At 49.2% G+C, this 24,521-nt stretch overlaps 8 protein-coding genes across 8 annotated transcripts; 5 read left to right on the forward strand and 3 right to left on the reverse strand.

Moving 5' to 3' along the window:
* Positions 1 to 758: 758 nt before the first annotated feature.
* Positions 759 to 8,259, forward strand: FOBCDRAFT_249181 (uncharacterized protein; the record flags this gene model as incomplete). Its single annotated transcript, XM_059610871.1, has 5 exons — positions 759 to 1,242; positions 1,291 to 1,559; positions 1,604 to 6,958; positions 7,009 to 7,329; positions 7,379 to 8,259. The coding sequence occupies 5 exons, from the start codon at positions 759 to 761 to the stop codon at positions 8,183 to 8,185; spliced, it is 7,236 nt and encodes a 2,411-aa protein (XP_059464563.1). The 3' UTR covers positions 8,186 to 8,259.
* Positions 8,260 to 8,885: 626 nt separating this feature from the next.
* On the forward strand, positions 8,886 to 11,728 carry FOBCDRAFT_179587 (Aspartate/glutamate/uridylate kinase; the record flags this gene model as incomplete). The annotated part of the gene is made up of 7 exons (XM_059608556.1): positions 8,886 to 9,316; positions 9,513 to 9,596; positions 9,958 to 10,040; positions 10,106 to 10,125; positions 10,176 to 10,256; positions 10,316 to 11,571; positions 11,628 to 11,728. Exons 1-7 carry the CDS (start codon positions 9,010 to 9,012, stop codon positions 11,726 to 11,728), a joined length of 1,932 nt encoding a protein of 643 aa, XP_059464564.1. The 5' UTR covers positions 8,886 to 9,009.
* Positions 11,729 to 11,896: 168 nt separating this feature from the next.
* FOBCDRAFT_199363 (uncharacterized protein) lies at positions 11,897 to 12,318 on the reverse strand (the record flags this gene model as incomplete). Its single annotated transcript, XM_059608942.1, has 2 exons — positions 11,897 to 11,987; positions 12,032 to 12,318. 2 exons carry the CDS (start codon positions 12,316 to 12,318, stop codon positions 11,897 to 11,899), a joined length of 378 nt encoding a protein of 125 aa, XP_059467004.1.
* Positions 12,319 to 13,269: 951 nt separating this feature from the next.
* On the forward strand, positions 13,270 to 16,273 carry FOBCDRAFT_238375 (uncharacterized protein; the record flags this gene model as incomplete). Its single annotated transcript, XM_031177759.3, has 2 exons — positions 13,270 to 13,285; positions 14,106 to 16,273. 2 exons carry the CDS (start codon positions 13,270 to 13,272, stop codon positions 16,271 to 16,273), a joined length of 2,184 nt encoding a protein of 727 aa, XP_031048892.3.
* Positions 16,274 to 16,514: 241 nt separating this feature from the next.
* Positions 16,515 to 17,630, reverse strand: FOBCDRAFT_317624 (serine hydrolase FSH). The gene is made up of 2 exons (XM_031177760.3): positions 17,370 to 17,630; positions 16,515 to 17,317 (listed from the first exon to the last, which is right to left on the reverse strand). Exons 1-2 carry the CDS (start codon positions 17,509 to 17,511, stop codon positions 16,656 to 16,658), a joined length of 804 nt encoding a protein of 267 aa, XP_031048893.2. The 5' UTR covers positions 17,512 to 17,630; the 3' UTR covers positions 16,515 to 16,655.
* A 655-nt stretch (positions 17,631 to 18,285) lies between these two features.
* On the forward strand, positions 18,286 to 19,718 carry FOBCDRAFT_271778 (Alpha/Beta hydrolase protein; the record flags this gene model as incomplete). Its single annotated transcript, XM_054704000.2, has 4 exons — positions 18,286 to 18,358; positions 18,409 to 18,796; positions 18,847 to 19,195; positions 19,245 to 19,718. The coding sequence occupies 4 exons, from the start codon at positions 18,286 to 18,288 to the stop codon at positions 19,716 to 19,718; spliced, it is 1,284 nt and encodes a 427-aa protein (XP_054559975.2).
* On the reverse strand, positions 19,691 to 21,172 carry FOBCDRAFT_317626 (uncharacterized protein). Its single transcript, XM_059612003.1, has 5 exons — positions 20,974 to 21,172; positions 20,880 to 20,916; positions 20,762 to 20,829; positions 20,340 to 20,713; positions 19,691 to 20,284 (listed from the first exon to the last, which is right to left on the reverse strand). Exons 1-5 carry the CDS (start codon positions 21,124 to 21,126, stop codon positions 19,801 to 19,803), a joined length of 1,116 nt encoding a protein of 371 aa, XP_059464565.1. The 5' UTR covers positions 21,127 to 21,172; the 3' UTR covers positions 19,691 to 19,800.
* A 2,187-nt stretch (positions 21,173 to 23,359) lies between these two features.
* On the forward strand, positions 23,360 to 24,471 carry FOBCDRAFT_259021 (chaperonin 10-like protein; the record flags this gene model as incomplete). The annotated part of the gene is made up of 2 exons (XM_031177764.3): positions 23,360 to 23,474; positions 23,531 to 24,471. The coding sequence occupies 2 exons, from the start codon at positions 23,360 to 23,362 to the stop codon at positions 24,469 to 24,471; spliced, it is 1,056 nt and encodes a 351-aa protein (XP_031048897.3).
* Positions 24,472 to 24,521: the final 50 nt, after the last annotated feature.

Raw genomic sequence — 24,521 nt, forward strand, 5'->3', positions numbered from 1 at the left:
TGCCTGTAAATAGAAAACAGTTTGTCTGCAGATAAATGCCCATCTGAGAATATCGACATCCTGGGCAGAGCAGAAGATACCGTAAGAAGAAGTGTCGACAAAAGGGCAGTTGTATAAATACCAGTTCTGGTGCATTTAGCCTTTCATGTGTTCCTTCTTGCCAATCGTGAGGACAAGCGCATCGGTATAGAATGTGAAGCTATCCTCTCGACAAGGATATGATGCTTGAAAGCGATTTGTGAACTCCGATAATGTACCGGCTAGAGTGGAAAAGTCTCAGCTTGACCTCACTACAACTTCATTCCATTGAGGCAAATACGGATCCTTTTTGAGTCTCGAATATCACGCAAGAATAATACGGCAACTCAAATTCTGTTATCCCCGGCTCGATATCATTGGCCGCGGACTTTCCGGGCCCGGTCTGACAAGGGTGCAGTGGGTCATTCTCTCGGCGCCGACGCTGACGCAACCTCCGATCTCATGGTCAATATCTTCCGAAGACGTGCATGAGTTTAGTCGGATGCACGAAATACTCGGTAGATGAGACCCAAAGCCTGTTAACCTGGTCTACCTAGCTCCGAGCCGCAATGCGCTTACACTGTGACCATCATATCATAACAATACTTCAGTTCATATATCTGATCCAACTCGTTTCCATGTTGGTGTTTCCGTGATCATCATCCTTTCTTCAGAGTCAAATCCAAAGCAAGCCAGCGCCTATCATACAACCTTTGTTTCTGACTCTTTTTCCTCTCACAATGACTCTCTCCAATGGCTCCAACGGCGCAAACGGCACTAGCAACGGCCATGGAGCTCATCCTAGCGCTAATGGCTTTCACAACGCTGCTAACGGGGGTGCTAACAATGGCACTGCCAATGGTGGCGTTGAACACGATGCTAGCCTCCCTCAGGTAGACGGCGACATCTCGTCTGCTATCGCTGTCATCGGAGTCTCTGGTAGATTTCCCGGTGATGCAACTTCGCCTCGTCATCTTTGGGATCTTCTCAAGGAGGGGAGGAATGCTCTGAGTGATGTTCCTGAGAGCCGCTTCAACATTGATGGGTTTTATCATCCTGATGGTGGAAGGGCGGGGACGTTGAATACCAAGCAGGGGTATTTTCTGAAGAGCGATGTTGATAAGTTTGATGCTGGGTTCTTCTCTATTACGCCTGAGGAGGCGAGGGGTATGGATCCTACGCAGAGGATTCTGCTTGAACTGGCCTACGAGGGTCTCGAGAATGGTAAGGTTACCGATTTTACTGTGAAAGTTTGGAGCTGACAGGTTGTAGCTGGTCTTAAGATTGACGAGGTCGCCAATCAACACATGTCTTGCTACATTGGAGCATGCCAGCACGATTACTGGGATCTTCAAGCCTACGACATGGACAGCGCCCCCAAGTACACCGCCACCGGTACTGGTCCAGCCCTTCTTTCAAATCGCATCTCCTGGTTCTTCAACCTCAAGGGACCCAGCGTCACTATTGACACCGCTTGCTCTTCCACATTGACTGCCCTGCACCTCGCAGGTCAAAGCATTCGAAATGGCGAAAGCGACTCTGTAAGTTATCTCCTAACCACCACCAAAACTCAGTCCTAACTTAGCAGGCTCTCGTCGGAGGTCTCGGTCTTCATCTCCTTCCCAACTTCGGCGTCTTCATGTCCTCCATGTCCTTCCTCAGCGCCGACAATAAATGCCACTCCTTCGACGCCTCAGCCAACGGCTACGCCCGTGCCGAAGGCGGCGGCTTCGTTGTCCTCAAGCGTCTCGACAAGGCCCTTTCCGACGGCGACACCATCCGTGCCGTCCTCCGAAGCACGGGTAGCAACCAAGATGGTCGAACCCTCGGCATCACGCAACCTTCTGCTTCTCGCCAGGAAGAGCTCATCCGTGCGACTTATGCTTCAGCTGGTCTGAGCTTCGAAAAGACCAATTTCTTTGAGGCGCATGGAACAGGTACCAAGGTCGGTGATCCTATTGAGTGTTCGGTCATTGGCAACGTTTTCGGCAAGACGAGGGAGAAGCCAGTTTATGTTGGCTCTGTGAAGAGTAACATTGGACATCTTGAGGGTGCGAGTGGTCTTGCTGGTCTTGTCAAGACGATTTACAGTCTTGAGAGTGGTGTAATTTCACCGACTTACGGGCTTGAGAACGTCAATCCTAAGATCAAACTTGATGAGTGGAAGATCAATATTCCTACTGAGGAGATCAAGTGGCCTGCTGGTCTACGGCGGGCTAGTATCAACAGTTTCGGATACGGTGGAGCAAACGCTCATGCTGTTTTGGATGATGCGTACCACTTCCTCAAGACTCACAACCTCAAGGGCCATCACAACACCAAGGTCGAGGGTGTTCTCACTACCGGCTTGATTGGGAACGGATCTCAAGACGCTAGCGACAAGACTGACAAGAAGTCTCACCTCTTCCTTCTCTCATCCCACGAAGAGTCTGGCATCGCTCGTCTCAGCCAAACGCTCCAGGCTTATCTCGTCGAGCCTGCTGCCCGCGAACTTCCTGAGGACCAATTCCTCCACCGCCTCGCCTACACTCTCTCCGAGAAGCGCTCCTCTCTTCCCTGGAAGACCTACGCCGCTGCTTCAACCATCGAAGAACTCCAGCAAGCCCTCGACGGCGCACCCACCAAAGCCGCTCGCGTTCCCCGACCTCAAGCCCTTACCTTCATCTTCACTGGCCAAGGAGCTCAATGGTTCGCCATGGGCAGAGAACTCCAGAAGTACCCCGTCTTCCACCAATCTCTCCACGCATGCAGCCAGTACCTCAAGGACTTCGGCAGCACCTGGGATCTTGTTGAAGAGCTCAATCGCGATGCGAAAGAGTCTATCATTGACCTTCCTTACGTCAGCCAGCCTTCTTGCACTGCTCTTCAGCTCAGCATCATTGATCTTCTTGCGAGCTGGGGTATTCACCCTCAAGTCACTATTGGTCATTCTAGCGGTGAGATTGCTGCTGCTTATGCCAAGGGTGCTTTCGACAAGGAGGCTGCTATGAGAATTGCATACTTCCGTGGTCATCTCACTGGTAACATTACCAAGACTGGTTCAATGGCTGCTGTCGGTCTTGGTCCTGAGCGTGTGAGCGAGTATCTCAGCCGCGTCACAGCAGGCAAGATCGTCATCGCTTGCATCAACAGTCCCGCCAGTGTCACTCTCTCCGGCGACGTCGAAGGCATCGATGAGGTTCTCACATTCCTCCAAGCCGACGACATCTTCGCTCGCAAACTCCGCGTCACTACAGCTTACCACTCTCATCACATGCAGCAGATCTCAGAGGAGTATCTCAACTCTCTCTCCGGCAAGTGGGAGCTCAAGCCCGGCAACCCCAAAGTCCGCATGTTCTCCTCCGTCTCGGCCAAGCCCATCGACGGCACTGAACTTGGCCCCGCGTACTGGGTTGCTAACCTTGTCAGCCCTGTCAACTTCTCTGGTGCTGTCACGGCTGCTGCCAATGCTGGTGCATTGGGTAAGCGCAAGGCCTCGGGTAAGAAGGGTAGTGCGGATGCTATGGTTGAGATTGGACCTCACGCTGCTCTCCAAGGACCTCTGAAGCAGATCCTTGATAGCATTGGTGACAAGGGTGCTTCGCCAAAGTACTTCTCTGCCATTAAGCGAAAGCAAGATGCCATCCAGACTACTCTCGAAGTCGTTGGCGAGCTCCTTGTTCTCGGCCACCCTGTCAACGTTACCCTCGCCAACGCCTACACCGAAACCACCTCCGCACTCGTCGATCTTCCCCCTTACGTTTGGAACACCACCAACAGCTACTGGCACGAGTCCGCCGCCGTGGCCGCCTACAAGCAGCGCAAACACCCCCGTCTCGAACTCCTCGGCGTCAGAGATCCTCGCTCCACCAAGGCCGAGCCTGCATGGCATAACTACCTCCGCATCTCGGAGCAGCCATGGATTGAGCACCATCAGTTCCAGAACACCAACATTTACCCCATGGCTGGTATGATCGTCATGGCGATTGAGGGTCTGCGACAGGTCGAGACGCGTAGTGATGTTGAGGGTTATACTATTCGGGATGTTAACATTGGAAGTGCTCTTGTTGTTCCGCTTGATCAGACTGTTGAGACGAGACTTCAGCTTACGCCTTGGAGATCTGGACCTAATGTGTCGTGGTCACACTGGACAGAGTTTACGGTTTCAAGTCGCAATGAGAGCGGTTCTTGGACGACCAACTGTACTGGTCTTGTCAGCACGTCTTACAAGCATGAGACCAACAGTACTTTCTTGGACGAGGAGGCTGCGGCCAACGCTCTTCTGAACCAAGAGTACAAGGACATCTCTCAATCTGATCTTCCCAGCGTCGACCCAACCGTCTTCTACACCAAGCTCGATGAGTCCGGCTTCAGTCTGGGCCCAGCATTCCGGGGCGTCAAGCAACTCAACCTCTTCGATCACAAGGCTCACTTCTCCATGGAAGTCATCGATACGAAGGAGTTCTACCCCAAGAAGTGGGAGCCCGCTCATCTCATCCATCCCGCTGTTCTTGATGTGTTTGTCCATCTCTTGATCTCCAGCACCGGTGACGCCGCCGAGATCAAGGCCCGAGTCCCCGTCTCGACTGCTTCTCTGTACATCTCTGCGGACTTTGACTCAACTAGCGGTACCAAGTATCATGGTTTCAGCACTTCCAAGAAACATGGTGCTACCAACATGCTGAGCGATGTCATTGCGTTTGCTGAGAATGGTACTAAGCCTTTGATTGCGCTTAAGGGATGTAAGACTGTGCCTCTGAGGGGTGCTTCTGATTCTTCTTCGGGTGACGGCCAGTCGCTTGGACATGTCCCTGTTGTTCCTAAGAAGGTGGTCGATATCGAGATCTCTGATGCTGTAACTCTCGAGCAGCTTCTGAAGGGTACCGATTTGGCTTCCAAGCTGGGCAGTTACCTATCTCTTCTGGGTCAGAAGCTACCTGGATTGAACGTGCTTGAGTACAGCTCGTCCACTTCAAGCACTCTTCTCAAGGCTCTCACTGCACAGGCTGAGGAGCTTCAAGGAAGCATCGCATCTGTTACTCTCACGACTCCCCTGGACGGACCTGTCGATGTGGAGGCTTCCGTCCCTGAGGCCTGGAAGAACAAGATCCAGCAGGAGAAGCTTGACCTCGCTCAGGACCCCAGCTCTCAAGGCTATGAGGACGCAACACTCGATGTTATCTTCCTAGACGTTGAAGAGCAGCAGGGCGACATCTCGCTCATCCTGAAGAACGCCAAGAAGATCCTCAAGCCTTCCGGCATCTTGCTGATCGCCAACCACGCTGCCGCCATCTCCACTGACCTTTTCAGCTCTACCGGTTTCACCTCCACTCCCGTTTCAGACCTCATCATCGCGCGCCACAAGCCCGAGACGGAGCCTTCAGTCCGTCGAGTCCTCATCGTCACTCCATCTTCCCCATCCTCGGGACTCAGCCAACTCGTTGCGCAGGCTGAGAGTGACTTGACCTCTCAAGGCTACGAGGTCGCCAAGACTGACTTTACCAATATCCCTGAGCAGACCACTCCATTCTTGACCCTTTCCACCCTCGACATCGACACTCCTTTCCTAGAGAACTTTGACCACGAGACATTCACCAAGCTTCGCTCCCTATTCCTTGCATCGCGTGGAACTCTCTGGTTGACTCTCGACACTGCATCTCGAGGCCTCATCAACGGTCTTGGACGAACCATTCGTGCCGAACACCCTGACATCTCCTTCACCACTCTTGGTCTCGATGCATCCACTTCCCTTGATTCCGCCTTGAACACCAAGACCATCTCAACCATCGTCGAGAACATTTCCCGCAAGACCTTTGGCGAGACTTCAGACTCCGAGTACGTCATCCGCAACAACCAAGTCCTCGTCGAGCGCCTCATCCCCAACCCCGACCTCAAAGCCCTCCTCGACTCCTCCAAGACAGGAAACAACCTCTCAGCCGTCAAGTTGCCTCTGAAGCAAGTCACCAAGCCTCTGCAGCTCTCCATCCGCGATCCTGGTCTTCTCGACACTCTCGAGTACCTCTCCGTTCCTGATCTCTCTGAACCTCTTGGGGATACCCAGATTGAGATCGAGGTCGGTTCTGTGGGTCTGAACTTCAGAGATGTCATGGTTGCGATGGGTCAGATGGAGGATAGCACCCTCGGTATTGAGTGTGCAGGTGTTGTTGCCAAGGTTGGCGCTGGTGTGCAGAAGTTCAAGGTTGGTGATCGTGTCTTTGGTATGCACGCAGGCTGTTTCCAGACTCGTGTCCGCGTTGATCCTCGTACTTTCCAGAGAACACCTGATCATCTCGGCGACGAGGAGGCTGCTTCTTTGATGTGTACCTCTGCTACAGTCGTCCACTCCCTCATCGATGTCGCGCGTCTTCAGCGCGGTGAGTCAGTCTTGATTCACTCTGCGGCGGGTGGTGTTGGTCAGACTGCCATTCGTCTTGCCAAGTACCTCGGTGCTGAGATCTTTGCTACTGTCTCTTCTGAGAAGAAGAAGCGTCTTTTGATTGAAGAGTACGGCATCAAGGAGTCTCACATCTTCAACAGCCGTGACTACTCTTTCGCTGATGGTATTCTCCGTCTCACTAACCAACGAGGTGTTGATGTTGTCATCAACTCTCTTGCTGGTGAAGCACTTCGCCGAACATGGCTTTGTGTTGCACCCTTCGGTCGCTTCATTGAGCTTGGAAAGCGTGACATCTACGATAACAGCGGTCTGGACATGCGTCCGTTCCTTGATAACATCACCTTTTCTGGATTAGACATCTTGACTCAGGTCATTAGCTATCCTGACCGTTTCGAGGCTATCGGCAACCAGGTCGTTGAGCTTCTGTCCAAGAATGCCATCTCGCCTTTGAACAACCTTGCACGATACTCTTTCGGTGAGGTCTCGAAGGCTTTCAGACTGATGCAGAGTGGTGGTCACGTCGGCAAGATTGTTCTGTACCCTCGTCCTGATGATATTGTTCCGGTTAGTCTCCTCTCAATCTTTCTCTCTTAACGCGTACTGATAACTTTTAGGTCGTTCCCGAGGGTCTTGAGAGCTTCTGTCTGCCTCATGATGCCACCTACGTTCTCATCGGTGGTCTCGGCGGTATTGGTCGATCGGTGACGCGTCTGCTTGTCGAACGAGGCGCGCGTCATCTCGTATTCCTCTCTCGATCAGCCGCTTCGCGTCCCGAAGCCCAAGCTCTTCTCGATGAGCTTCATGCTCAAGGCGTTCAAGCCAAGGCTTTTGCGGTTGATGTCGCCGAGAAGTCTCAGCTCGAGCCTGTCATCAACGGTGTGAAGCAGAGCTTCCCAGCCATCAAGGGATTGATTCACTGCGCCATGGATCTGAGAGTACGTCCTCCTTCGAGATTACTTGTATTCACTCACTAATGCACTTTAGGACGCGGTTTACAGTAACATGACGGCTGACGATTGGAACGCGTCTCTCCGTCCCAAGCTTCTCGCGACGCGTAACCTGCACGAACTCCTCCCTACTGACTTGGATTTCTTCATCTGCCTGTCTTCAATTGCCGGTATCATCGGATCGCGAGGTCAAGCCAACTACAACGCGGGTAACACGTACCAAGACGCGCTCGCTCATCACCGCGCGGCTTCAGGACTCGCAGCCACCAGCATCAACCTCAGTCTCGTCGTCGGCATCGGTGTTTCCACAGAGCGAAGTGAGGTCTTCCAGCTTCTCAAGGATGGCGGTCTGCTCGGTATGGATGAGAATGATGTTCTCAATGTCATCAAGGCCGCCATCTCAGGCCGTACCCCTACACAGGTCGCTCTCGGCGCATCTACAGGCGGTCAACTCGACAAGCTAGCAGCCAACGACCCCTACTGGTTCGCTGACTCGCGATTCGCAGTGCTCAACCAATTGGATCGTCAAGGCACTGGTGCTACCGCTGGTGGCCAGGACTGGAAGAAGCTGCTCGCCGCGGCTGCTTCGCCCGATGAGGTCTACGAAATTGTGCTACAGCAGCTTTTGGAGGGTGTTTCCAAGATCATCAAGGCTGATGTGGAGGATATGGACTCGCGAAAGTCGCTGCCTGCGCTTGGTATTGACAGTCTTGTCGCGATTGAGATTCGCACTTGGCTATTGAAGGAGTTCCAGGCTGACCTCTCTGTCTTTGACATTGTCAGCAATGATCCTTTGACTGGATTTGCCAAGAAGGTTATGGCAAAGTCTGCCTTGATTGCATGAAGAGCCTTATTGAGAATGAAAAGTTTGTCGCGCAATTTATATAGATTGGTCTATGTTTTATTTCACTCAGGGCATTTCCTTATTTTCTTTTTTTCATTTTTTTTTTTTTTTTCAGAAATAGAACGCGTCGTCAATTACACATGTTTAAATTATGAACCTCAAACTATGCCTCTCTGATCTCCATTAACCATTTATAAAACGATATCGTAGTAAAACCGCGCTTTACATCATCAACGCGTTATAAACATTATCATCTTTAATGAGAATAGGGTAGGACAGTCGCGTTTGAGGCTTCATGACATCATTTTGCTCAGCGGTTTTGTAGGCTGTCCCTGTTCATCCGAGCCGAGCCGGTGCCTATCTTATCACCGATCTCTCCCGATCTCTCGATTGTTCCCAGAATGGCTAGGCATGAAGTCGCGAAAGAAGTGGATCGACAAAACTACCGAAAGGCTCCGGCCGAAGCCAACAAGTCCCGGGTCCGGAAGAGCCCGTTTCGGGGGCCATGGACCTTGACCCCAAGCGACAAAAAGAATTGGGTAAATCAGTTTCAGATCAGGCGGCTCTTTCATTAGTTAATTTGGCGTCCTCTCAAGGTCCGACGTTTTCTTGATCCCCGATCCGAAACTCCAGTCAGGATTAGACTATGATAATTCGGCCAGCATTGGCCCATGATGAAGATGCAATGCAGAACCAAGATCACCAGCGTATTTAATCACTGACAGCTGAACACCGTCTTCTCAAAGCATAAGCCATTAACACTTCAGGCCAATCTCCGAACTATCATTTCTTCTACACCAACTACATCTCAGTTACTGCCCATCATGGCCACCGAGCTCAAAGAATACCTCGTCATCATCCCTGATCTTCCCGACGTCCTAGCCAAGCGACAAGTCCTTCTCAAACCTCACAACCAAGACGCAGCTCCCCTGGTCAAAGCCGGCCGCGTCCCGTTCTTCGGCAGCACCCTTGCTCATCACAGCCCCGAAGGCCAGCAAGTCGCCGAGAATGGAACAGTCATGATCATCAAGGCGGAGAGTGAGGAGGAGATCAGGGAGATTATTCGGAAGGATATTTTTACGATCGAGGGGGTTTGGGATTTCGGAAAGTTGTCTATTTGGCCTTTCAAGAGTAAATAATTTAGTGAAGAGGAACGCGTCTGTTTGTTCGCGTGCAAGGATTTGCGGGATACGGCCCGAAAATTCATGTCATGATATTGGAACCCTTCTCTTCTCTTTCGCCTGCATCGGTGGCAGCCTTGTTTAACGTGATAATCGGATCTGGTTACGTGCAGTTAATTGCAACTTGAACGGATCCGAATGAAAAGTTCCGATCGGCCTCGTCATGTTCGAAGCAATCGGAGGCTCCACTCCGGCCGGCTGGGCGATTAGTCTCTCCGGCTTATATCCCGGTGATGAGAGGTTTTTGTTAGCACCTCGTTGAATGGCGATAACCTTCCGGGAGCCCTAGAGCGCGTGGTAACATCAACTTAGGCATCGAGTGGCAAACATGCAGTTCAAAAATGACACGCAAACTTCGATGCTCTGATTAAAGATTTGTCCGTACCTCGGCGCTGACATCGGGGACTTCTCGCGATAAGATAAGTCGCTGAGGTCGTAGATTAACACGTTGAGTGCTACCTGAACTCAACGTGCAGAGTAATGAGCTGGGTTTTCCATCGTTTAAATTATATTTGCTTCTAAAACACATTTTATTGCAAACAAACTCAAGAGACCGCAAGCGTAATAATTTGAGAGAAATCGTAACAACAGTTGCCAGGATGCGCAATCGTCGAGATAATTCCTGGGTGGTTCAAAAGTTTGGTGGGACTAGCATTGGTAAATTCCCAGACAAGGTTAGTTGCACGCTCTTAGTTCAACCGATTTGCCATAGTGACCATTGCTGACATGAATATGGTAGGTTGCCGAGATTGTGAAAAGGTACAGCTGGGCCACTAGCGTATCAAGGGAGCCGGCTAATGTTGTTGCAGTGCGAGGCTTGGAAGTGACAGACCAGCAGTGATATGCTCTGCACGAAGTTCCGGAAAGAAAGTCTTCGGAACAACGAGCAGGTGAGTCAAACAGCCAGATAACCTCCCATCAGATCAAACTACTAATCACGATCATCAAGGCTGCTACAAGTCTATCGGACATTGAGAGGCATTGTAGCCATAACTCAAGACCCTGACATGCAAGAGTTGCTATTCGACAGACTTCGTAGCATCATTCGAGATATCCGTGATGACCAAGTCGCCACTGTTCAGATATATATCTTGAGACAGGATATCCGTGATGAGACAATTCGACAGATCACCGCAGATTGCCAAGAGCTACTTGACTACACGTCCGCTGCTAAGCGCTTCAATCTTGACATCAATGGCAAAGCAAAGGACAAAATGGTCAGCTTTGGTGAGAAGTTGAGCTGTCGACTCATGGTTGCTATGCTGCGAGACAGAGATATCCCAGCGGAATACGTCGATCTCTCTGATATTGTACCCAGCAATAACCTGGATCAGTTGAAGCCTGAGTTCTTCCATGAAGCTGCTGCAGTCTTTGGAAAGCGGGTCGAAGCTTGCAATGGGAGAGTTCCCGTCATCACCGGCTTCTTTGGCACTGTTCCCGGGAGTTTGATAGACAGTGGTATTGGAAGAGGATATTCTGATCTGTGCGCTGTTTTGGTGGCGATCGGTCTGCATGCAGAAAGAGTGCAGATATGGAAAGAGGTTGATGGCATCTTCACAGCTGATCCCAGAGAAGTCCCTGACGCTCGATGCTTGCCTTCAATTACTCCGTCAGAAGCAGCTGAACTGACATTCTATGGATCCGAGGTCATCCATCATCTTGCACTGTCTCTGGCAATTCAAGCGAAGCCCCCAGTTAGTATCTTTGTTAAGAATGTGCAGAAGCCGTGGGGTCAAGGAACTGTTGTTGTTCCCAGCGATGGTGATGACACATCTTCGTGGCCGATCGATTACCTGGATCCTTCTGACTCGGACAGTACTTCATCCACAGCACTGCCGAAAATGCCGACAGCTGTCACTATCAAACGAGACATTACCATCTTCAATATTCTGAGCAACAAACAATCCATGTCTCACGGTTTCTTCGTCAAAGTCTTCACCATCCTGGCCGAGCACGATATTTCAGTGGACCTAATCTCCACCTCGGAAGTCCATGTCTCTATGGCAATCAACAGTTCCAACATGGATCCTTCTCAGATCAAGAGTGTTCAGTGCAGACTTTCTGAAGAAGGAGAGGTGAATGTGTTGCCAGACATGGCTATTCTGAGTCTCGTTGGTGCTGAATTGAAGAATATGACTGGCATTGCTGGAAGGATGTTCGCTATTTTGGGGGAGCAGCATGTGAACATTGAGATGATTTCGCAAGGTATGTAAACATAGGTGAATCTTTGACAGTCAAGTGCTGATCTGTTTTGGTAACAGGCGCGAGTGAAATTAACATATCCTGTGTGATCCCGGATAAGGACGCCACTAGGGCTCTGAATATGCTGCATGATGAATTGTTTACGAAAAGCGCTATCTAGACTATAACTGTAAACTCCCAGGAACTCATTTGTTAGTTCACAGAGCGGAAATATATTCTTAAATTATTGAATTGAGATTATCACTGTGAAGCACAAATCCGTACCAAGTGCTTCTCAAGTGTTCAATATTGACTGGTTTAATCTTGTGCCTATTTCTCGTCTCGGCAATTATTTAATAATGAAGTTCCGAAGCGTAAACCTTCCAGCATCTAGCTCTTTCATTAACAGGCCGTTCATAACCTCGAGATCAAGCAGGTGGCTGCAATTGTCAATAACAGCACAGAGGTTTAATTGAGGACTTACCAGGGACCAACAAACATCCATGAATTGCCACATGATCGCAGAATATAGGGAACCCTGGCCCCCATCAAGCCACAAATAGCATCTCCGACTCTCATCGGCACGTCCGTGCTTCCCAAAACACCTATGACTTGAGTCTTGAAACATCTCAAGTCCACATGTCGAGTATTTTCTCCAATTCGCCGCGGGACTGCAGTTGCAGGATTAGGAAATTCTGTTTGGAAGCCAGTAGTTGTGATATTCGAATTGATGGCTTGCTCTTGGTGGTTTCCAGCATATCCGAGAGCCATACCGCTTTACCGCTTTCATCTCGAACCGAGGCTCTAGATCAATAAACCTAATCTCTTTCTGCTGTATGTTGTCGAATATAAAACCTTCGACAATCATTTTGCTTTCCTTTAAAGGGAATCGGCAGTTAGCCTTGGAGTCTCCGGTGAAGGCGAAGTTTCGTTTTGCACCACGAGAATTTTGATTGTCTTGCGTTTGCTGCTTTAGATCTAAGAACGCTGCCCTTTCAACTATCGACTTGTGACTCGACGGCACAGTTCAGTTAGGGACCCATGAGGGCAGGGTAGACAGTGTTCCTTGGCGGGTTGACGGATTAACCTCCACGTGGCTCATGACCTTCAAAGTCTCACTGTTCTGCTGTATAATCATTGCGACTTGAGTGTAAAGGTCCTCAACAGAGATATGATAACTGACACTAAGGGATGATTTGTACCCAAGTTCTTCCAGTAAGCCTAGAATAGCATATAATTTATCTCTGGGATCCGTTGCATCGTAGTTTCTCGTGATATCTAGCAGAGTTGATAAACTTTCGTTTAAAGAGGAGATCTGCAATAACCGAGGATCTTTCTTTTTGCGTATGGAAAGCTTGAGTGACTTGATAACGTTCACCCTAGATGCGCCACTCTGGAATGGGTACAGGTAATGATATGTCGTAGAGAAAATTGTGGCTTCCAACAGCTCGTCCATGAGACGGTAACATAGCTCGAAAACTAAGGTAGCCTGCATGATCCGGTCCCATTCTACCACAAATGGGCCACAGATTACCCGGATATATGAATCCAGAACAGCCTCTTGAATGGTCCAGACGCGGTGCCACCATTCACGTTGAAGAAGCTCGCCTAGCGCCAGCCAATGGCATTTGAAGCATTCATTTCTGATAACATGGGCGATGTATTCCTGGCGAACATCTAGACTTGCGCGGGAAATATCTGCGAGTCCAAGAAGCAGCCGAAATGCAGGAACAGTCTGGTAAGTAGCTCTACCAAGCCATACGAGGACCGACGATGCACGAGAATAAATCTCTCGCACGAGGTTTACTTGCTGCGCTCGCTCATCCAGGTCATTTTGGTTAATGCAAATTGCATCAACCCACAATAGCGTCGGGAAGGTTAATCGTCGATCAAGAGGCACTGGGGTCGGAGATTCCTTGTGGCAGACGGAGTGAAGGCCGCAGCCGTACAGATCCAGTCGCAGGTGGCGTAGGCAGTCCTCAATATTGAGTCTCACAACTAGCCATTCCCCATTAACCAGTATACGGGTAGTACGTAAAGGGTCCCCCCACGTATACGAGAGGGCGTAATAATTGAGGGATGGAGCATCTAGAGATACCTCTGTTAAGTAGCATGTCAGAATACGGCTGCCACTATTGTCTGCTTCAGCAATTGATAGCAAACGAATAGATCGTGGTGTAGATAATGGTCGATATCTCAAAGACATTGTTTACTCTCGTATTTAGTATTTTACTGTCGTGAAATGGCTAGACGTTTCAGATGTTTTAATAATTATTTTATCTCGAAGAGCTTTCTTGGGAAAAGAAGTGTGTCTGCCACATCACCTTGCATCAATGTGCTGACTGGCGTCCAGTGAGGAGGTCCCTTTCAACCCCCGCGTGAGACCGTACATACCTAGACTTCTCAACCAACAAGGTTGTATATTAGGCAGTAATTGTCGGGAAGAGAAACTCTGTTCTCGTTTGAATTTACTAAGATCCCCTGTTCGGAACATCTGAGACTTTTGACACCGAAATTCTCCACTGCTTCTGGAATATCTATCATGTCAGATTCAACAGCTCAAGTTGTTGTTGGCTGCCTGCTCGACGTTTCAGGCTCAATGCGCAGCGCCTTTGAGTCAGGCCATTCAAACGAGCCTGCTAGTGATCGACTCAGAGCTGTCCTTCGGGCGGCCCTCAAGTTAGCAAAAGCAGAGCGACAGCAGAACCCCAATGCCGTCATGTTCGTTGGTGTTTTTGGGCTACAGATGCCTGAAGACAATGAAGAGCACCCCAACCCTCTCGCAGCGGACCTATGTGGCATCGCAGATGCTCTACTGAACGACTCAGGAAACAATTCTTCCGGCCATGATCTTCTCATCGCTCGTGCGAATGAGAATGACGTGTCTCACATATCAAAATACATCAAGACAAAACTCACATGCCGGGAGGCTCGAATCGTCGACGCATATTTAAAACGTCATCCTGACCAAGTTCAACAATTCGTTGACGCCATTCCACCTGAAGCTGAAGTAGCAATGCTACGCTCATCAAGTCAAACAGTTGGTGCATCTATTGGCAGAGCCCTCGGTTTCGCCGCATCAGTGTTGATCCCCGGCGGAACCGTGGTTGGCGCGATTATTTCAACATTTGGTTCGGCGGCTGGCACGGCGGGCGGTGCGGTGGTTGGTTCGGCCGTTGGTAATTCAGTGGAAGACTCAAGGGTCGAAAGATCTGAGGCTTTGGCCTTAGCCAGGCGTATCCAAAAGGACTGGCTATCCGACTTTGTGAATTTCGAACCTCGTCCTGTTTATGAGGTCGTGGATATTCTACAGCGGCTACAGGACCACGAGGATCGTGATAGAAGAAATGTGTCGGAAGATAACAACGACAACCTATTCGACACTATCCGTCAATACATGTATGGTCTTACACCCATGTGCCATGCTTTACAAAAGGCTCTGGATGCTTTTCGAAGCGAGCCAGATGCACAATATCGTGTGCTTGTGCTTATCTCGGATGGTCATTCAACAGATGGTGATCCGTCAACAGCCGCCGATGATCTTGAAAGTGAGGGCGTAGCAATTGCGACGGTCAAACTCACAGACGATCGGTCGAGTACTCAGCGGGCCTTGCATTATGAGGCAAATCCGCTTTGGGACGAAGGCACCCGAGCCCTCTTCGAGATGTCGAAGCGTATTCCCGGATCAACACATCCAGTTCCTGTTTTGGCCTCTGTTGGTTGGGCAATTCCTTCAGCCGGGGAAATTGCCCTATTTTGCACGCTTTGCACCGTCACGGCATTGGAAGAGTTCTGTTCGATGCTGCTCTCTGCCCGATTTGGTTCAGCAGATGCACTACTTAATATCGTTGGCAAAATACGTTTTGACGATTATGTCAACAACGAGCATCTTACGATTCGAAGTAGGCCTACTCGCCAAAAAGGAGGTACTTGCTATGCGCATGCCGTAGCATCTGTCATACACATGGCTTTACTTCGCATTGTCTCTAGAGCCGGTGGCATTCCTTCTTTCAACGAAGTACGGGATAAAATTCTATCCAAATATCCAGAGGTAGAAGAAGGACAGCCTACTATAGAAGTGTTGGAAGATGCTTGTGAATGGTACCGCCCTCTTCGCTTTGAAAAGGTCGACGAAGAGAGAGCTCGTCAAGCAGTGCTGTGTCGGCGCCCAGTGCTCGCTACGTTCGGTTTATCAGACCCTGGGTGGAAGGATTTCGCTCGCCATTTTGGCAGGCATTCCGAAATGCGAGCTACGGTTCTCACGGAAGCCCAAATGGCACCAAGCTTTGACGGGAAATGTTATGGTGGTCACGCCGTTGTGTTGGTAAGCTGCAGCCCAAAGTCGCTAACCTTTTTAAACTCATGGGGAGGTTCATGGGGAAATAATGGCACCTTCAGTATTGAGAACCCCGCCGTTTTAGGGTGCAAAGATAGGTCGTTGTCATTCTACGACGTTTATTGGGTGGAGAGCGAACTGATAGACGCCGAACGACAAGCTTTCGATACTCAAGTAGACGAAGAGCTGCGTCGTCGTGCTGAGGAACACGAGAGCATTTTCGAGCTAGAATATCGATGTCCAAGATGTAAGGACACTTCTCCACTGGCAGAATTCAGAGGAAGTGTTTGGAGAGCTTCATGCCCAAAATGTCAGGGATTGTTCAAACCCGAAGCTGGAAATCTAGTGGAGGCCCTGTATTTGCGAGCAGGACTGAATGATGTTATCTGATAGTACATAGGTATGCACGGAAGATATGGTCAGGTGGTTCGTGTTCCTTAAAGCGTCGATGTGCACTTGAGGTACGTGTAGAGTACACATTCTTTCTCTGCTGAGCCTTTTACATGGTGCAAGCTTATTCCTTTACCAGAGCATCGAAGTCATGGCAGGAGTAATGGAGGACCACTAAATGCAGTCTCATCACGGCCCCGTGATCGATGAACAGGTCCGGAGAGTAGGTACAAGTATGCTCATGATATCAAGAAACAATTCCAACTTACTGTCTGAAGTCTAAGTCAAAGAAATAATCTATCATATCCCATAACAATTCTGAAACTTTTCTTTTGCAATCAGCCATCCAGCAGCATTAACATAAGAAAACAACCATAATCCCCTAGTGAAGAGAAACAACCGTCTCAATAATCAACTCTGCAAAGTGTACCAACTCCTCATTGTACCTGGGGAAGTTATGTCCGCCCCGATGTGTCATCTTCCTCGCCACATCAGGATCAAACAACTCGTACACCGATTCATCGACGAATGAGTAGTGATCTTTCAAGCCACGAACGTGAACAGAAGGTACTGAGATCTTCTCCGGGATATCACTAGGTCTCCATCGAAGGAGTAGATCAACGGGAAAGTCAAGTTCATCTTTGACAGCGTTGATCATGTCATACTCAATCGAGGTGTGAAGATCTTTCTTCCAGTCCAACTTCTTGCCGCGAGAAACATCGATTCGTCCGGGAAGGTACGTCGGCTCAAGGGTGTTCTTCTCTGTGAGATCCCAACTGATAACACCATTGTCAAAGGAATGGGGAAGGAACGCTGATGTGAAGATGGCCATCTTGAAAGGGTATGGTGTATCGGGGTGCTCGGCTTGGTGCATTAGAAGAAGAAGTGCAGCCATAGAACCGCCCTGGGAGAAGCCCCAGATGCCATCGAAAGGACCTTCGGACTCGACGTAGGCGGCAAGACGCTCATATGCCTCTTCGACGTCTTCGGGGTAGGGGAAGTTGTACCAGCTGTAGTTGGGCTTGGGGACTTGCTTAAGATTTGCTACGCTTGTTAGATCATCGGATGCAGTGGAGATGACTGTGGTGGCACTTACGGAGCATCAGTTCTGTGGGTTCCATGCCCGCCTCGAGGAACTCATACTCCCAGTCACTTGGCAGATGAGCAGTGATGGGCTCCATCTGTTGTTGGAGAACCTCCACACTGAAGGCGTAGCCGTGGAGACAAAGAAACCTCATCTTGATCGGATCTAAATGGCTTGTTGAAGGTGAAGTTGGATTGAAGTTTAAAGAATGCTTAGAGTCGAAGTTGTGAAATGAGATGAATGTTGGTGAGTTGCTGTAATTGAGAATGTTTTAAACCTTCGCCAAGGCAACCTTTTTATTGAGCTTCTCTTCCTTTCGTCCGGTCTTCTCTAGACTTGGTAAACTGTACGCATAACGGCAGAAATCGGTTCATTCTTCGTGAAGGTCGTTTTACGATCGAGCTAGCGGTATGTGATGCATACCATCCGAACCACTCGGATCGCCTTGCCAAGATCTGTAAGGCAACCGCATTGATAAGCTTGATACGAACGGGACTGCCGGAGCTATAGATACAGGGATGGATCTATATCGGGCCACTCAGCGGCTTCCAGAAGCTTGTTACGTCGATCGGAAGATGTACGGAAGCTTTGCAGAAGTGGATCGAAGGATCGGAGGTTGGGCTGGCCAGTTCGGAGGTTCGAGAATAACACGGGTAGTTACTCACACTGGGTTATCTCTCATGAATATGATTAGATTACGCCTTTGACAACAAAAATTGACAAATTCTTGAAGCTGACTGCCCCGACGCTGTTGCTGTGGTATGCACTCCTAGTACCTGATGATATCGCTCTTTACCCTCTGACTAAGCAATTGTCTTCGATGAATCAGCGCCAGACTCTGAGGGTGCTTCACAAACATATTCTTGCTCGTTCCCAAAGCATTTCTCTTAGCATCTATGGCAATTTGTCCATAGTATCAAGACGAAGAATGACGACAACGACGACGGCACCGGCGTTGCCAACGCCCATTCACGATGGCCTTAGTAAAAGTATTCCATATGGTGAGACATCAGATTGTATGTAACAATAGAGTGGTACTAACTCTACACAGAGAAGAGTGTTCCAAGAGCCGTCAATCCATTCTCGAATCGTGTCCCCGGACGAGAAATCATCACGATCCCCACCTTCACGCTCGAATCTGGAGTTGAGATGAGAAATGTTCCTGTTGCATACATGAGCTGGGGCAAGCTATCACCAAAGGCCAATAATGTCATGATCATTTGCCATGCGTTGTCTGGGAGTGCAGATGTCAGTGACTGGTGGGGTCCGCTTCTTGGGCCTGGGAAGGCATTCGATACAGACAAGTTCTTCGTTGTCTGTATGAACAGTCTAGGAAGTCCATATGGAACGGCCAGTCCTGTGACTGCTAAGAACGGGGACTACTCCCAGGGTTGGTATGGAGCTGACTTTCCGTCAACTACTATCCGAGATGATGTTCGGTAAGTGATATCTGTCGAGACTACCACAATCGTCCAGCTAAGTATCGCAGACTTCATAAGTTGGTTCTAGACAAACTCGGAGTTCGAAAAGTTGCAGCTGTCATTGGTGGCTCTATGGGCGGTATGCACGTTCTCGAATGGGCGTTCTTCGGCAAAGACTACGTTCGTTGTATCGTACCAGCTGCAACATCCAGTCATCAAAGTGCATGGGCGATTGGTTGGGGAGAAGCACAGCGCCACGCCATTCGAAGCGATGTCAAGTACAAGAATGGTCGTTACGGATTCGATGATCCTCCAGTTCTTGGTCTGGAAGCAGCTCGTATGACGGCATTGTTGACGTATCGAAGTCGGGACTCTCTTGAGAGGCGATTTGGGCGCAATACGGGAAACAAGAAGAAGGTGGGTACCCAATTCTCGTGAGAAAGTTGAGTCTAACAACAAGTTCAAGACACAAAAACAAGACAGTAAGACAATACCAAACAACGGGACACCTATCCACAGCCAAGGCGGCGCACACGAAACACCCGTCGCATTTGACCGCGCTGACTCCAACTTCGCCGCCCAATCCTACCTCCGCTACCAAGCAAAGAAATTCTCGGACCGCTTCGACAGCAACTGCTACATCGCCCTCACCAACAAGCTCGACACTCATGATTTGGCGCGCGGCCGCACACGGACCATCACTGAAGCACTGTCACTGATTCAGCAGCCTACGCTTGTGCTGGGAATACGAAGTGATGGGCTGTACACGCTTGCTGAACAAGAGCAGATTGCGAGAGCTGTGCCAAATGCCAAGTTGAGAGAGATCGTAAGTGATGATGGGCATGATGCATTCTTGATTGAGTGGAGTCAGTTGAACTGGTTGTTGATTGGGTTTCTGCATGAGAATTTACCGGATATTATGCAGCGAGCGGCTCTGTAATATAGGAGTAGGCATATTACTATACATATTTATCATCATGTATTGAGGGAAGCTCAGATCGTCCTTTTGACACTGCGTACACCTAATCTGTAGCTGGCAACCTGCCTGGCCTGGTTCTCGCTTTCTCAATAGGCCGAGGTTCGACAAACACATGAGACACCAATAAAACCTCATCATCGCTTTCCCTCTCCCCATGCTTTGTATTCGCCAATTCCCTTGTCTCCGTCACCGTGAACTCAGACACGCACAGTATTCTCGTAGATTGGCTATCGTCTTGAAGCAAATCTTCCTGTATATGGCGTCCGTTTTGTAGTTCGATATCATGGTAACGATTGGAAGTGTGCGGCTCGGGTGGCTGGTTGGTAGCGTATGTCTTTCTCGAGCGATCATAGCTGGACATTGACGGAAAGTACCGTGAAACGAAAGGTCGTAGCGTCGGGACGCAGGCGCATAATAATCCGCAACAAAGTTCAGTGAACGACCAACACGCTGATCCGACGTTTACCCAGGTGAGATCTTCTTTGATATCCAGATAACCCATTCGAATTATCGAGATAGCACAAGTACTATGCAAGTGATTAGTATTCGGTTACAAGGCGAGGCTGCTTGAGTAGAACTTACAGAAAGCCCACGCAGAAAACCCCAAGCAGGACAAACCGCTGCCGACGAGCCAGATTCAGTTTTATCACCACGGGGAAGGGAAGTACTATAATCATTATATCCGTCGCGATGTTCCCAGCTGCAGTGATGTACCACGCTGGGTTTCTCGGGATGCATTTGCCTTCGATAGCTCTATCCCAGAAAGCAGCAATTGGGGTGCAAATAAAGATGCTGAGGAGAATCTGAGAAATGCTCCAGGCCGAAACGAATATTATAGCGACCAAGAGAACCGTCCTCATCTTGTTTATGGCGAATGCGCGGTAGTATTGACAGAGGAGCGTTGTTTTAATCGCGCCCAGGGATACGAGGTAAAGAATGATGCTAACGTAGAACACCTTTCGCTATCATTAGCAAGCAAGTAGATAAACGTGCCAGAAACAAACCTTGAAATAATTCCTGGATTCCTCTTCCGTCAAGAACACTTCATGTCTACCAAATCCATATTTAATGCCTTTTGATTATTTAGTTACTCACCCGTATTGAGACGGAATTTACTCATACCTAGCAGTATGCTAAATGCACATGAAGCAATCGAAGCCTATCGTTCTCATGCTTAGCGCCTGACCTGGCCCAAGGGGTTGAAGCCGTGACTTACCATAGACAATACAGCCCAAATATCGTCGGTACCGAATTGCTTCAGGAGCATAGCTCGAGTGTACACACGTAGAAGTACAACGCTGAAAGTCAGCAGCAGTAAGGTTAGGACAACACCCAGTATGAGTGGTGCCCGAGTATCCCCCTCTCTCATCTTAACTGTATATTGAATGTCATAGAGGGGTGGTAACCCTCGGGTGACAATGTAATCGCCGTTGACTGAAAGGTGCTAGCGATAACATTGGCAATACCTCTGGAATATATAACCACAACCCCCTGACAAGTTTACCAAATAAAATTCCGTCTAGAATAGAGTTAAGCCATTATTCGACCTGGCCAAATCGATACGTTCTTAGCCCAAGCCACTGGCCAGGGTAAATGCAGGCTTGGTGTTAGTGAAGCCGCCAAGCAGACTAAAACTTCAGAGGCTAACCGGAGATAAATACAACCATTCTAGCTCAGTGCAGGGATACGGCATTTACACCTACCACCGTTCATCATTGATCTGCAAGCTTGGATAATCATTTCCGAGACAAAGCTAGAGACAAGGTGCGCAATGCATGGTTCGGCTGTCAGATCTACAGTATCAACTAGAAAGAAACACTTCAGGCAGCATGCCGACTGATTATTCAATAGCGCAAGACTAGCTTTTCGGCTTAAAGCCACCAAGACACTTACGCCACGACATGTCAGCTGTTGTATAACAGTGAAGATCATTGCCTGTACAAGGTCAAGGAGGCGCACCCTAAAGCGACACTGGGTAAATGATATTTCCACATATTGCGCCATGGTAGCGTGTCTGAATCGCGTAGTAGATAAGACGTTTGCATCTAGTTATCACGAAAAAGCTGAAGGGTCAAGTAGCTCATTCTCACATGAAACATAACACAGAGGGAGGAAGCTCAAGGGTTCCTAATTTGATATAACAATTAAGCAAACTTCTGTTCCGCGTACTGATCAAGCTAATGGCAACCAATTTTAGCTGCAGTTGAGATATCTGGCCGTAGAGAGCATCGTTGGCATGTTGGGGCGGGAGTGAACAGATTGAGTAAAACGGGCACGGAACTACCCGATCAAACGCCACATCTTCCATCCAAGTAATCTGGCTAAGACATTATTCAACGCAACCATGTGAGTATCGTAAAATGGATATTTAGGACAACCAGAAACAGAAACCTGTCAAAACCAGATGACACCGTCAATGCGCACCGCGTTTCGGAGATGGGCGAGTGAGATATCGTTTCAGGTATCTATAACCCGTCGGACCGACGATGCGGAGATATCCCAATTCCCAGCGTGTGTCCCTGAAGATCTTCGAGTCTTGGCAGGGCGCGGTTTTCATCGATCAGCTAGATCGGAGTTGCTTTGACACTTGGGTAGATCAACCCAGCTGGACCGGTATTGCCGTCTGTATAGTACAAAACAGGTGATTTTCCCCTCAATAACCGGGGCAAGTAAGACCAAGCTTATCCCTGCGAGATTTAGATCCGAAGGCAATTGGCTCTTCAAGATTTAAAGTTTGAACTGAAGCAGTAGCTGGAAATTATTTACTCCGCCTTGATGACTGGCGAGTTTAGGTCGATGGGCTAACAAATCTAACGGTTGAAGTTCTAAGAGGTATCAGGCATTCTATAAAACATCTGTGCTCCCAAGTGAAGGCCATAAATCTACCCAAGGTAGTTCTTAGTTTTCAAGCAGCCGCGCTCCCACCTTATAGTATACACAACTAAACCACCCTTACGAAAATGTTGTAAAGCCCAAGACAGCCCGAAGCCGGAAAGCATTCTACCAAGGTCACTATTGACGAACATGCTTTGACTTATGAGACATGGAAGTTGATTGCTATGTGCTTGTTCGCACAGTCAACGTCACTGGATGAATTCCTGCTAATTCTGGGGACCGATTTATTATACTGTTTACTATGCTCATTTTGCCCTCGGATCATATTTGTCACAAGCCGACATATGTTGAAGGGCTGGTGTAACAGCACTCACGATATGCACATACATGATTAGTGAACATCCCGTGCGAGGGATCTCGCAGCGTGATTTGCGGGTTGCTTACTAAAACGAGTGCCAGTTGAAGTCTGTTTTGATGCCATCGCATGCTTACCAATCAAGGCCGAAAGTAAACGTGGCCTGGATATATGGATCTAGCATCCACGCCTTTGATGAAACAGGGCATCAAAACTTTCTGGAACATCTATACGCTGTTAGATGGCATGCGAATTGGTAAGATGATAAATCCGATAAAGCTTTCCAGGTTACGATGGCGTGACAGAGTAAGCCATTGCTGGATTATGAACAATGCTATTCTCATATAAATTCACACTTTTCCTCTGTCTCTATCCCCACCTCCATTCAACGAATCTGAATACGCAAAGAACAATGTCTCAAAAAGCTCTTTTACTTGAGGAGGTGGGCAAGCCGTTGTCCTTGGGGCACCGGGCAATCCCAGAGCCTGGCGAGAACCAGTTGCTGGTCAAGGTCCTTGTCGCTGGTCGTAAGTTCCCGAAATTATTTACCTATCGATGAGAACTGTAGCTGAATAATCTTCAGTAAACCCTCACGACCAGAGAACCCGCGACGATGGCCTCTTTGCTACCAGCTTTCCATATGTCATTGCTAGCGACCTGGTCGGAGAAGTAGTGACTGTCGGAACCGGAGAGCACTCTGCCAAGTTCACGCTTGGAGAGCATGTTTTTGGTCATACGTTTGCAGAAGGCGGCTTTAACAATGACTTCAACGCTGCGCAGCAATATGCCCTTGTTGATGCGAGGTTTGTAGGCAGAGTAGCTGGCAGTGGGTTGACTGACGACGAGGCATCAACAATTCCAGTCATCGTTTTGGCTGCATTTGTTGCCCTGTTTGCCCCCTCCGGTCATGGTCTACCCCCTCCTTTCTCACCCGAGGCAAAGTCTTTCGATTATTCTAGCGTCAGCCTTCTCATTATTGGAGGCGGCTCCAACACAGGACGAGCCGCCGTTGAGCTTGCAAACTTGGCAGGAATAGGCCAAATCATCGCGATCGCTGGGAAACAGAATGAAGCAAACCTCAAAGCTATCGGAGCCACTCACGTTATCGATCGAAGAGCCCCTGATGTGCTGGAGCAGATTCGTGCGATTGCTGGAGATGAGCTGATGTACGCTGTTGACACGGTCAATGCTGGCCTAGACCAAGAGCTCGGTGTCGCGGCGCTGTCAAACAGGAAGAAGGGCACCTTGATCACTCTTCGTCGACCGGACGGAGACCTTGACGCTGCTCGACTAGGGTCCAAGGCTGCTGGATATGAGCGGCGTCTGGTGTTTGGTGTATCTCCAATCCACCCAGAACTGACTATGAAATTCTGGGAGGAGGCTCCTCGTTGGTATAAGGAAGGGAAACTTGGCCCCAGTAGCTTCGAGGTTATTCAAGGTTTGGATGCAGATGCTGTGAACAAGGCACTGGATAAATATCGAGATGGGGCCGGGGTCAAGATTAACATACACCCCTGGGAATGAGTCCCAATCAGTAACATATTTAGTCTCCTACCAGAGGGAGTTTGAGATTA

Source organism: Fusarium oxysporum, chromosome III (genome assembly GCF_013085055.1).
Source record: "Fusarium oxysporum Fo47 chromosome III, complete sequence".
NCBI lineage: Eukaryota > Fungi > Ascomycota > Sordariomycetes > Hypocreales > Nectriaceae > Fusarium > Fusarium oxysporum.